General features: G+C 44.2%; 1 protein-coding gene across 2 annotated transcripts in view; it reads right to left on the reverse strand.

Moving 5' to 3' along the window:
* The window catches only part of magi3a (membrane associated guanylate kinase, WW and PDZ domain containing 3a), a 194,324-nt gene that overhangs the window by 37,321 nt on the left and 143,310 nt on the right, over window positions 1–13,693 (reverse strand). For both annotated transcript variants that reach the window (XM_050065066.1, XM_050065067.1), the window contains exons 4-7: window positions 7,237–7,443; window positions 3,620–3,782; window positions 2,676–2,755; window positions 1,177–1,234 (exon numbers count right to left, since the gene is read on the reverse strand). In XM_050065066.1, the coding sequence (XP_049921023.1) occupies window positions 1,177–1,234; window positions 2,676–2,755; window positions 3,620–3,782; window positions 7,237–7,443 (508 nt within the window). The remainder of the gene's footprint in view (window positions 1–1,176; window positions 1,235–2,675; window positions 2,756–3,619; window positions 3,783–7,236; window positions 7,444–13,693) is intronic.

Raw genomic sequence — 13,693 nt, forward strand, 5'->3', positions numbered from 1 at the left:
ATGTCAGCACAGCTAGCGGTGCTAACATAGCTAACAATGCTAAGGAGTTTTTTTTCGGCTCAAAATTAAGCCACTTACTCACCGGGGCGACCTGAAGAGATACCAGAGGGTGGGGACAATGTTTCCGCAGCAACCAGCAGTGACTGAAATAACATGGCACTGCTAACAGCTAGCTAACGTTAGCTCTCAACCTCAGTAGTATGCTGTGCAGAGCAGCCAGGGCTAATGTTAGCTAACAAGTGGAGACCAGAGGGTGGGCAGTGTGCTCTACGTTTACTCATGTTAACATGGCAATAAAATAAAAGGTAACACATTAACATCACTAAACATTAAAATTTCACCACCACTAAATCGATACTACTTTGAAATGTGGCGCTAAGGCTGACTGAGTCAATGAAGCGCCGGACTAAGAAGAAAGGCCTCTTGTCATTGTGTCATTATGTGATTTTCTTAAAAAAAGACACAGCTACCCTTTAATGGGTGTCTGGCTATTAATTAATTCATTCATTTTCCATTACTGCTTATCCTGGAGCCTATCCCAGCTGACACTGAGCGAGAGGCGGGGTACACTCTGGACAGGTCACCAGACTATCACATAGTATGGAACATGCAAACTCCGCGCAGAGGGGCTCCCCCACTCCCAGTTTGAACAAAAAACCCTCTTGCTGTGAGGCGACAATGTTAACCACAGCACAACCATGCAGCCCAGGTGTCAAGCTATGGAAAGCTTAATTAATTGAAACAGACGGCCCTACTTTTAGGCGTATATGCTGCCCTGTCAGGCCCAGAAGAGTTGCATTCCTGGTACCGACAGTACTGGAGGAAAAGGAGTACCACCACGTGTTTGGAATTTTGGCAACCTACAAAAGTATCAGTATTCGTGACATCCCTACTCTGAAAATCAGCGATACGGCTTTAAATTGCAGGAGATGTGAATATAATAACACAGACCCATTGAAAATAGTGCAGTCAGTTAAATCAAGCACACAGACACAACTCCAGAGGAACCACACAGGTGTACAGTAGATTGAAACCCTTGGATGAACATTTCGACTGTCACTTCAACAGAGGCAGAAAGAGACTGGATAAGAGCAGTAAGCCATATCCTCCACATCCACCACAATTCACAGCTGCATCCCACTGGGTCCCTTCGTGCACAGGGAGAAATTTACTCACTCCACATAGTAGGTGCCATACTGGGGGTCCTCAATCTTCTCCCAGCCGTAGGGCAGCTCTGAAGGGGGAACAAACGGGAAGAAAGCAGACGCAAATCACTTTAGATACTGCTGAGGCACCACATGGACTACTGGACACACACAATGAGACGTGGTGCTTTGACTGGCAGCTTCACAGCATCCTCACCTCCACCTGGAGAACAGAGGGACTGCTTTTATTTGTCACTATGTGTTTAGGGCTTAATACACACTGTGGAGGAAGCAGGGAAGAGAAGGAGGAAATGCTGAGTTGTTATACAGCCTCCCTGGAAAATAATAGCCTTTTCTCTCCAGCAGTGTGTATGTGTGCAACATCTTGAGTTTCTGCTGCTGTGTGACAAACACATGCGGCTCAGAGGAGATCTTTACGCAAGAGGGGCCATAGAAAATTGCCTTTTGAGAGATGCCGCACTGATGAGCTCCCTGCATGTGTCCCAGAAGCCATTAGGAGGAGAGGGGCAGGCTGGAGAGCGGAGGTTTGTGCTGTGTCACCGGCATGACTGTGATCAGGCCCGCTCAGCTGTTCAATCGCCGTCTGTTAGCCAGCAACCTCTTCATGGAGGCAGGGATGTGGCTCGTGCACATACTGGTCTATGCAGCAAGAAGTTGAAGGTGTGTATGTGGTGAGGGAGGTGAGGGTATGAATGGGACTAAGGAGTACAAGTGTCCGTGTGAGGGTTACTACCATTCCAATAATCTGCAGATATTAGCTCCTTTTACACTGCCTGTTCAAAGTGGGAATGTCACGCCGTTATTCTGCCTCGTTGTTTTTCATGAGATGTACGATTGCGGGTTGGGGACACACAGCTGTCTCGCCTTTAAGCAGAGGTAGGAACAGCATCACATCATCTGTGTAATAAAGGACAGCCTTTAGGACGGGATCACGGATGAGACAGGTGTGACGTTATGATGACGTATTATGTTTGTCAGATCTAAAGGGATTTAAAAGGCAGCTTATAGCAGTTAGCAGCTAACTCAAAGAAGAACAGCAGCCACAAATGTCTGCAAATTGGGAAAACGATGCAGATGGGGAGTTCCTTACCCACAAGATCACCCGCCATATGACGGGGATGGTAAATGATTGTTATTGTTTAAAGAAGAGCTTTTATTTTAAAGTGCCGTTTCCCGCTGTAGAGTGAGTGACTAATGGACAGCTACTTGACAGGGACAGTAAACTAGCTGGACTTTGAACTTATGACTAAGGAGAAATCTGGACCCCTGGGCTGGACCAGTTGGGAACCACTGGTTTAGAAAGTGCTGCTGACACGTATGTCGTAGGTCATGCTGGAGGCTGACGCTGCTATCATCAGTTGTTTCTGGGATGCTGGCATGCTATCTAAAATCTAGAATCACGTAGGCGGTAGGATGCTGCCATAGTTTGATTCTGTGTAAAAATACAAAGGTGGCGTAAAGAAGGGACTCTGTGGCACGATTTTTGTGTAAAACGGTCTTTAGTCTCACCTCCTTCCTCGCATTTCTCAGGAGGCTTTGCCTTCTTGGCGAGGCGGGGGTCCAGCCAGGTAGTGGTCTTGCTGTTGTGACTGAAATGCAAAGAGGAGACTTGGCTTTAGGTGCAGTAAAAATCATTTTCAAAACAATTAAGATGCTGTGACGATCGTGCAATTAGCACTCCAACTCTCAGGAGCCACTTTGCCCAGAAGCTATTCCACCAACTCGAGCAAACAAACAAAACTAAAATCTCCAGGAAAACATAAAGTGTGGCTAACTTCTAATGTTTGGGGATGAAATGGCTTATTAAAGAAACCTTTAAAATTTAAACAAAGATCAGACTAACCTTTGAGGTAGAAGGAAGAGAGAAAAAGAAAGAGAATGGGGCAGAGTAATGAGTGAGGGAAAAGGAGGAATACATAGAGCAGAGAAAGGAAAAGAGTGAGCAGCTGCAGAGATCATAAAGAGCAAAACTGAGAGAGCAGGTCAGGGGTGGCGGGCTTCATTTAGCCTGTTGTTTCTCTGGCTGGCAGAATGAGCTATTGATTTAGTGGCAAGCAGCAGCACCTGGCTCTGTCAGCCGCTCGGCATTGACTGCCTGCCACACTAACGGGGCCAGGTAAACAATGCAGGGCCTGCTGCTTTTAGCACCAGCCAACAAACCCGACATCAAACACAGGGGGAAATAAAAGCAAAACTTAATCAAGAACACAACTGCCATCGCCGAGCCCACTGATAACTTCCATGTCCAACACCTGGTTTGATACAGTACAGAGGAGTGTGCTGGATGGGGAGTTAGACAGGGCTGCCAGATCTCTCAACACATTTTGCTTACCCTGGCTGTAAAAGAGATGAATTGGGAGAGTACTGGGAGTTGGATTAGCACAATGCTGATGTAATGGGAGAGTAATAGGACCAAAACAATGCAAGCAAGTAGCAGGAGAAAGGCTACTTACTCTATGAAATAGACCATGCCGGTTTCTGTGTAGGCCATCTCCCAGTTTTTAGGCAAGGGCTCCTGACTTTCATCCTGAGTGTTCCATACACGCAAGTCCATAGCCCCGGCGGACTGGTTGTAGCTGGGCACCGTCTTCCTCCACTCCGCCTTGTCCTTGTGCTCTGTGGCCCGGCATGGTGTGAGGGACACGGGCATGGAGACAGACAGAGGGATGGGTTGGGAGTAAGGGTGTGGGAGATGGTAGAAGGAGAAAGAGACAGGAGGTGAGAATGTGGCGCCATTGGAGCTCCTCTGGGCTCCTTGCATCTCTCTGCGCTGCTGCTGTCGCTCGAGTTGATCTTCCTCTGTACACTGGGTGGACGGTTGCATCCACAAGAGAGGAAGAGGGGTAGAGAGCGAGAGAGGGAGGGAGACGGGGAGAGTACACACACAGAGAGAGGACGGAAGCAAAGCAATTGCCATAGGATTTGCATGTCAGCAGCGATGTACTGGGAACTGCCTCCCAGGCAAGGGCAAGAGCTGACCAATGCTTCAGCCCCCAGCCGCGAGCGCCACATCACAACTCTATTAGCATCACACAGGCTGCTGCATGTGTATGTGTGTGTGTGTGTGTGTGTGTGTGTGTGTGTGTGTGTGTGTTGCTGTCTGTGTGAGGCTCTTATCTGCAGGTTTTCATCTGGCTGTGTATGACCTAGCTTCATCATGGCATTGAATGCTCAGTCTGTTTGGCCGGGGTAATTGAATGGCAGGGATGGAAAGTGACTGGAGGAAGCCAAGAGCTTTTTCTGTGTCGAAATTGGGGCCCTCTTTTTCATCATGGACCCATAGAGGGGTTTCTGCACTTATAAAGTCAAAATAATTGACTGCATACAGACTCTTGCTCGAGGCTACAGCAGCTTTTAGCCCTCGCAGAGATACACAAACGGGGCTGTTGCAGATGTGGGCATGCAGGCTTCATAAACTGACAACAACTCTACAAGGACACAAAAGAAAAATGGACGTTAACAACAATGCGTGACCGTTATTACACTACCTTCAAGGCATGGTCATACGTCTTCCTCTTCTCCGGTTTTCACCACTTTAACAATCCAGTCCATCCACATGATGACAATGGTACAATAAACTGCATTTCAGATTATCATGAACTACAGAATTAGGACTGACATCCTTCTACAATGACTGCTTTTTTTTTCTTGGCTGGGCTCCGCACTGTCATCGTTACTGCCCGGGGCCACAGAGATGATGTGTCTCTGACAATGTTTCTCTCTTTTGCTCTTGGATGTGAGATGAGCAGTTATACTTGCTCACTCCTTTTTTTTGGACTTATTTCCCCTCCTTCCTTTGACATGTAACCATGTCTCACAGAGAAAAGATGCATTCCCTGTCCTCCTGTCGATGCTTGATATGGTTCATATTTTGTGAGCTGAATTAGCCTTTATATTCCAGATGAGTCTGGGGCAAGGTTATTATCATTATTCAAGTGGCTGTGGCTCAGGAAGGAGAGCGGCTCATCCATTAATCGGAAGACCTGTTCCATCGTGCGGAGGTGTGTGAATGGTGGCACCTTGTATGGTAGCCTTGGCCACTAATGTAAGACTATGTGAATGTGGCATGAGGCATTGTGCCATCTAAAAGTGCTTTCGGTGGTCGGAAAACTAGAAAGACTCTTTATAAATGCAAGACCATTTTCCATTTATTATATTAACTAAAAGTAAACTACTACACTTTGCAACTTTGCAACAAAATACGTCACTGATTCGGATCAAAGCAAGACAACTCGAGGTATGAAAGCACCCTTATGTCGGGTTCACACAACACGATATCAGCCCGATAATGGCTCGACGCAGCGTCATACCGCGTCAGCTCGGATCGTGAACGACAATAAGTGTCGTACACGATAATCCATCGTTTCATCTCGTGTAGTGTCTCATAGTAGACAACAACCAACGCCATGTCTGGGACACCTCACGACGTTCGGACAAAAAGTCTAACATGTTTGATTTTCCTTTTGTCGTTCACGACTGCTCTCGTCACAGCCGTCACTTTGACCAATAGGAACACAGAGCAATCTGCTGCCGTAGACAACTGTACAACAACAACACCACAGGCTTTTTGATATTTCCTCTAGGAAATTTCAAACTCAACACTTCCTGTATCTGTTTCAAATTAAAAGCCCATTATAACTTTGGTTGAGAGAATCCCTTCATTTTCCAAATAGGCTTTTATTGTGAAACATTTGCAGGAACTTGTTGTGGAGAAATCAGTGACTTGCATGTTTAAATGTACTTTAAATGTAGCTCCTGCCATCTTTCGGCTGGCACATGACCAGACACAGTCACAGAAATAATAGTAATAATAATATGACAAGATAACCTGATGAAATCACACTTGTCGTGAAAGACGACCGGGGATGATTGGTGTGGACCATCGTGTAGTGTGTCAAGTCTGTCGGCCAAGTCATGGCACGATTTTATGACTCCACAATCGCGTAATCTGACAAAGTGACTGTTGGAACAGACGAAAATGTCGTGTAGTGTGAACCAGGCATTAGTGATAGCAAAAACATTCTTATGTTCCTCACATTCAGGAAAAGTCTGGGCAACCCTGCATTGCTGTTTAGTTTATTTAGAGAGGCATATACTTGTATTGCTCCCAGCAAGAATGTTGAACATTAGCAAAGAGTGGTCTGTCGATTGAACTGTGGTAATTGTGCTGCAAATATCTCAACATATTTGGCTAGCTGTTCTCAAGGATCATAAAAACACAACAAATAATATAACTGGCCACGTAATGCTGCCGGCACTGGTAATTAGCTGTGTTTGCAGCACTTGGTCCTTTCTGTGCTGAGTGGCTCACTTGGCTAACACTGTGGAGTGGCAGTGCCATACAGCACCAGGCCAGGGTGTGTGTGAGACTGGTCACAGGCCCATCATTGAAGCCATAACAGAGGACAGGACAGCTGAGGGAGCCTCCTCCAGCTGGAGCTGTGAAGGGCCAGAAGCTGCTGCTTTGTTCAGTTGGCTGCTTCGAGCGGCGGATGGTATGATGAGAGAAAACGATTTCATATGGATGGTCTTTATGTAACATGGTGGCACATAGTTCTGACCATTACCACTTTATTTTGTAGTGCTTTATAATAACACAGCAGTTACAGGTTTCCTAACTACTCTCCCAATGAGGGCTACTCGTCATTAGCCGAAACATGCTCTGATTTAGTTGGTGCCATGAGCCATGTGAGGACATCCTTGTATGGGAATGAAACAAGGACAAAGTCTCTCCCTGTAACCGAGGGATTGCTGCTATTGATCTCAGCCAGACTTTGACTGCTTCTTGACTTTGCAGGGCTGTGATTTAGTGCTGACCTTGCATGCAGAACAGCTAATCCTGACAACGTTTGTTTGGAGAAACGAATGATAAGGAGGAGAGAAAAAGGTCCTGCTGTTTTGCATTCGGAGAATAATATAATGGACGGCTGGGAAAATAAAAATAAAATCGAGTAAACAAAAAACTGCTGGGGTTTAAATTTGGAGAAAAGTGGTATGAAGCACAGCTGCATTACAACTAGTTGTATGAATTGCAGAAGCAGTGAAAGAAACAGACAATGATGTTTCTCACCAGCCAGGCCGTTGACCATAGGAGGCCTGTCTTCTTCGTCTTCCTCCTCTGGCGCAGCGCTGTCCTTTCTGTCCATCTTACTGACGGAGGTTGTGCGTTTTCGCTGGACCTCCGTGTCAAATTCCTCATCAAACAGAACCTGGTCCACCAAGTCAGGCTGCACGGGGCTGGGCTCTGCAGGAGGTTTAGGGGTCCCATAGTAGTTACCTGGGATGAAGAGAGGAAGAGAGAGACAACGAAATATACTCATGAATATGTTTAACTGAACATGTACAGGCTTTCTTTAGATATGTTCATTGCATAACCCCAACTTGTGACCCCCATTACTAAATACCTCACCTTAAAGGGACAGTTCACCCCCCCAAAAAATCCTCTTACTTGTGCTATTTATCAGTCTAGATTGTTTTGGTGTGAGTTGCAGAGTGTTGGAGATATCAGCCGTAGAGATGTCTGCCTTCTTTCCTATATATTAGAACTAGATGCCAGTCAGCTTGTGGTGCTCAACAGCAATGTCTCTTTCCTGAAATCATGACCTGGTTACTCAAGAGCGGGTCTTGCCAAAAAAAATAAAAAAAAAATAAATAAAAAACAATAGCGAAGCAGCAAGCAGAATAAACTGAGGGATTAGTATGTGATGTCATGAGGAAGTGCTTCCCTTGTTTCATGCCTCAGTGTGGCACTAACATCAGCAACATTACTTATCCTCAGTGTTATTATCCTTACTTTTATGCAGACCTCCACAGAGGAAAAAGTCTGCTGCATTTCCGGGCTTTTCCTGAGAAAATGAGTTTGTAACTTTTGGGGACGCTACTGCGCTACTCTGTCAATTAGGGGCTGATCACACCTACAGGTGGCGCTACTCAAAGACGCTTGAAATGCCTGAAACGCCCTTTCAATGAGCGCCCCTTACGAGGAGCAACCAGGCGAACAAAACATTGAAAATGGACCCAAGACGGAGCTATGGTGCTGCTGGCGTCTGACACCCAAAAGTTGAGATTATTTCAACTTTCAGCGTCTACAAACGCGTGTCTAAAAAGACGCCAGAAAGACGCTTGTCATAAAAAATGCTTGAAAACCAGTCAGACGCGCCGTATCATAGGGAATCAATTGTTTTACTGGCGTCTTGTTTCTAGCGCTCCTTGTAGGTGTGATCGCCCCCTTAATCAACTTCACTCCTGAAAAGCTATTTGACTCAGAAAGTCATGATGTTACCACCACGCTACTGAGAAATGCAGTTAAATTAGTAACTTTGCTACTTGCAGTGACGCTACTGCCCAAAACCGGTAGGAACTATTTTCTTTCTACCGAACTACACCTGCCAACTGTATCACAACCCAGAAGGAAGTGTGCATCTACTCACAGACAAGACGTAAATATCAATGACATCCTCGGCTAAGCTGTAATATTAGCTAGCTCAGGTGCTAAGTAAGCTAGCTAGCTAGTAGTTGGTAGTCTGTGAGGTGATACAGTTGATGGGTGTAGTTCGGTAGAAAGAAAATAGTTCCTACATGAACCTGCTCACAACAAGGTCTGTGGATTATCTTGAGTAACCAGGTCATGATTTCTGGAAAGAGACATTGCTGTTGAGTTTTACAAACGTATTTTTTGGCGCTTTGAGCACCGCAAGCTGAGTGCCATCTAGTTCCATTATATTAGAGAGAAGCAGACATCTCTACAGCCGATATCTCCAACAATTAGCAACTCAAAACAAGTGCAAGGAACTGTCCCTTTAACCCTTATTCTAAGATAACCCGAACCTACCTCTTAATCTTAAACCACTGCTCTAACACCACAACAGCCACTCATAGAAGCAATGACTAGGAGTCAGTTGGACCACCCTGCTTGAGGGATTCCTCCACACTTATGAGAACATTTTTACCTCTTGACTACAGGAATACTAGAAAGCACACACACAGTGACGAAGCTTAAATACTGTTGGAAAGAACTGCGATCCTTTCTTGGCTCTGCAGTTCACCACAGACAAGGAGGCGACACCTCAGCACCAGTGCAGCTGCAAAACCACTTTGTTGATACCAGATAAAGAAGAGACCATCAAACTCCAACTGTAGCAGTTGTTTAAATTTCTTCAAAAGGCACAGGGGAGTCTGACTGTCAGCTACAAATCATTTTTGGCAGAGACGCACCGGTTGGAACAAAACGAGGCCAAGATTTTGCTGTTGTAACTCAGGTTTTGGAACGGATTTCTGGATAAGAGAAAGTGTTTTTCCCTCAATTTTTGACGTAAATTAGCCTTTGCTAACTCCCACTGGATGCTGCTATCGCTGTCACGACTGACCCAAACTGTTGGCCTGTGATTGTTTTCCCTACAGTGCCATATGCCTCATCCAACACGGGGAGAGGGTCATGTTGTTGCTTCAGATCCAGGAGCCTGTAATGTAACAACAGAGACACGATCCCTAGCTGGCTTCCCATCTGTGAAAAGCAAACTGTGTGTTTTTCTTATTTATTGTGTTTAAACACTTTTTAAATGCATTTCTATGTGTTTCAAAACAACAGAGCGAAGCCAAAGAGCCTGGACTGTACTGTCATATTTACTGCCTCGTTCCTCGGGGAACTGCGACTGCAGCGTTTATGCCAAGGTAGGTTCCCAAGCGCTCGATTGGCCCTTTAAGTCCATCAGCTTGCCTTTGCTGTCATGTTGGTGCCTAAGGCAGCAAACAGCCTTACACCAGAGAGCGAGTCTTCGTCTTTCCTCAACTATAGGAGAGGAGGGTGACCCACTTTAGCACTCGCTACCTTCTCTCTCCCTGCCAGAGAATAAGAAACAACAGAAGAGGATGAAAACTTCAAAGCCCGAGAGGTGAGGAGAACAGTTGGGCAGGTATGGTACAAATATTGATTCACTGGTTGTTCTCCGTCTCTGGGAAACCACAGTGCTCCAGTGTTTGTGTGGGATTGCAGCGTGGTTTAAAACTGAGCTGTGTCTGAGTGGCTGAACATTGTATTGTAACAGTTAAACGGCACATCAGAGAGTGGACAGCTACTGTGACGAAGGAGTCCGCTGGGAGGAAGAGCGAGAAATGAGAATGGAACAAAGGAGGGACGACTGGAGGCAATGCAGAGAAGGAGAAAGCACTTTCTTACTGACAGAAATTTTGTGACAATGGAATTAAGGTTTCCACACAAAACAAAATGAGGCACACTAGTTTTTCTTTTTCACTTTCAGTCTCTCATTTAAATAAATATTTTCAACAGCCTATTAAACTGTTATGAATTCTGCATAATTCGACAAAAACACCTTTCCAAAGCATACTAAAAATGAACTGAAAGCTGTTCCTGTTCTGTATTTAGCACCTGTACATGCATGGTCTCATTTAAAGGGTAACACTCAGAGGTTTTCTCACTGTAAGTGCTTCTGTCATTAAGTTATACAAGTTTCAACATACTGAAATAAGAAAGTTTTATATCTCGCCTGTATTTTTTTCTTGAAAAAAGATGCAGCAGATGACTGTAACTGGGAGGTAGAGCTGGTAAACACTATGGAACCAAAGTATGAGAGCTTATCTAGTCCAAGCTCAAATTTCATAACAGTACTACAGAAAATGACTGTTTTACACATGTTTAGGCGTTTCCAAAAAGGATGTTTAGGAGACTCCAAAATGACCCTTGGTAACCGTGGTGACATATGATACAAAAAAGCTGCCATTCTTGAACACAATGATTTTGGGCTTAATATTTACTGAATTTGATCGTCTGCACCTCTGGGAGCGTATCAATGCTGTTTCTGTTGGAATATAATTAATGTATGGATGATCGTAAGGCATTTCAGGTGAGTTATAAACTTTATATCGTGTGACAGAAGCTTTTACTGAACCCGCAGTGGTCAGGTTACAAACCAATCACAGCCGACAGATATGATCTTCAGTAATTATTCAGTCTGATAAATACAGAAAAGTTGATCATGTTAGTGCAGGGCTACCCAGAGCTTTACATCTGTCCTGGAAGAAGATCAGCTCTGCACTCAGGATTTCAGGTAAATAGGCTACACGGTGCTTGTTAAGGTTGCTTAGCTAGTTAATAACATGTCGGGCAGGAAATCCAAAGTGTGGGATGATTTTGAGAAGGTGAAGGACGAACCCAAGGTGATATGTAAACTCCTCTTCATTGGTCGACTACAAACATGACGTATCATCTGAAACATGGAAGTAGCTACATGCCCATTAGCCCACAGCGTCATCAACAGGCGGCTCGCTCAGTGTGTGACGTGCACTTGTAGATAAAATATAGGCCTATATTAATGAAGGTTCATTAGTACGGTTTTGTATTTCTCTGTAATGTAGCACAGTGTTAACAATGTTACTGATACTATTCTTTCTCACACCTTCAACTCAAACCATTGTGTTGCCCCGCCCAAAATATATCATTTCATAATCAAATTAATATCGTAAACATGTGGCCGACTAGTCGACTAATGGCCCTAAATGATGGCTACTGGGCAACTAGGAAAATTCTTAGTCAGTGGCAGCCCTGGTGAAATTTAACTACAATATCTACATCAATAGAATAAGAGTAAACATCAGAAATATGTACAGTTATGTGCATGAGTGGTACAGGTTGATGGCCACAGGCAGGAATGACTTCCTGTGGCGCTCTTTGGTGCATCACTGAATGTGCTCCTGTGTGTGAGCAGCACATCATGGAGTGGGTGGGAAACATTGTCCAAAGACGAGACAGGATACAGACTCACCAGAAACCATCACAACTCAACAACACTTTTCTTTATCAGCTATAATTATGACATTCTAAATCAACAATCAGCCCACCCACTGAAAAGCGCAATTAATCTTGAGCGTCACACAATTCAATACATCATAATTAATTAAGGTAATTACATTAATCCGTGTTTTAATGTATGAAGTATTAATATCAGCACCTTATCGAAAACCGTTAAATCCTTTGCTAGGTTTGTAATTAACAGGATGCTTACTGTCGGAATGCAAAATGAGGGAGTTAAATTAGAAGTGGTAATTTACTCTGTGTGCACGCTGAGGCTCACACAAAGGCACAAGTAGCCTCTGTAAGTACCCATTACAGCCAAGGAGCCAGGAGACAGCGGCCACAATAAGGAACTGCAGTGAGATGGATCGTGTTGTAATTATACTGTACTAATGAGCCACAGTCATTGATGGGAACGTAGAACTTCATCTAGTGCGGATGTAAAAATTATGCAGCCTGGGAAAATAACTCACAAGACTGCAGGCTGGGTCTGGAATTAAGTGAGACGTCTCTGTGAGGGGTCGGGTCTTTTGGTGAAGTTTATTAATTGAGAAGTTTGTTTGAATCTCAGGCGGCTCCTCATTTACTTTTACTCCGAGTTATTTTAACAAAACGCAGTTTAATTTGGCGTTTATATCCCGTGACTCCGGGGCACGGCACTCTCCAGCTTTCTACGCTCGGTTCTATCATCTTATTTAATGTGTAATCATATTGTAATATAGCAGTTACTAATTATTCACAGTTCCATTTAATAGAGTCAGAATGCTCCATCCTATTAATATCCAATGTGACAAAAAACTCCCCCATCTTTCTTTTGATGTGACAACACTATATAGTGTGTATTATCATATCAAAGATTTCAACCAGCTCTGGCACTGACAATAAGGTTTAATTATTAAAAACAGCCGGAACACGGGCAACAAAAATGAGCCGCATCAAACAGGTGGATATTCGTGATTCTAACAGATAAATGATTGACTAATAAATAAGTGAATAAACAGCTAAAGAATATCTGATTAAATACAACTTAACATGTGACTGGCACAACAACAAAATTAACACAGTGAAAGAATAAAAGCAGACACGTCTTTTAAGTGGTAATGAATTACCCCTGACAGAAGAGAGGCCTTATTTCATAAAGTACTGAGCGTGTCAGGAGCTGTCAGTGTCAAGACTGACTCGTGCTTGTAAATTAGCACTTACGCTGCTGCAGCTGTTGTCTGGTTAGAAGAAGTCAAACTTAAAGGAGCACTTCACTCTTCAAATTACCATTTGTGCATCAATTACTCATCTCGTGTTACTTTGAATCTGGGAAGAAAGCTTTGTTTTTCTCGCATGTCTCCACGGTGAAAAAGGAATCAAGTAAATTCTTGATGGATTGAAGTCATAGGGGTCCACGTTTAACAACAGCAAAACTATATCAAAACATCCATTTATAAACTCTCACACAACTCGGGCAGTATAATCCAAGTCTCATTTATCCAGTCGTATGCTCAGGGAAACTGAACGGAGTTCTCTTCACAGCCAGACTCCATTTACAAAAACAGTAATTTTACCTCACTGAACACAGGAGCTGCTGGTCTACCACTGCCTCAATCAGTTAGTTAGTTTGTGTTACTGTGTGACTTAGGTGAATCCAAACAAACCCTTAAGACACCAAAGTCACACAATAACACAAACAAATGAACAGATCAAGGCAGTGGTAGACCAGCAGCTCCTG

The sequence above is a fragment of the Epinephelus moara genome, chromosome 16, assembly GCF_006386435.1.
Source record: "Epinephelus moara isolate mb chromosome 16, YSFRI_EMoa_1.0, whole genome shotgun sequence".
Lineage (NCBI taxonomy): Eukaryota > Metazoa > Chordata > Actinopteri > Perciformes > Serranidae > Epinephelus > Epinephelus moara.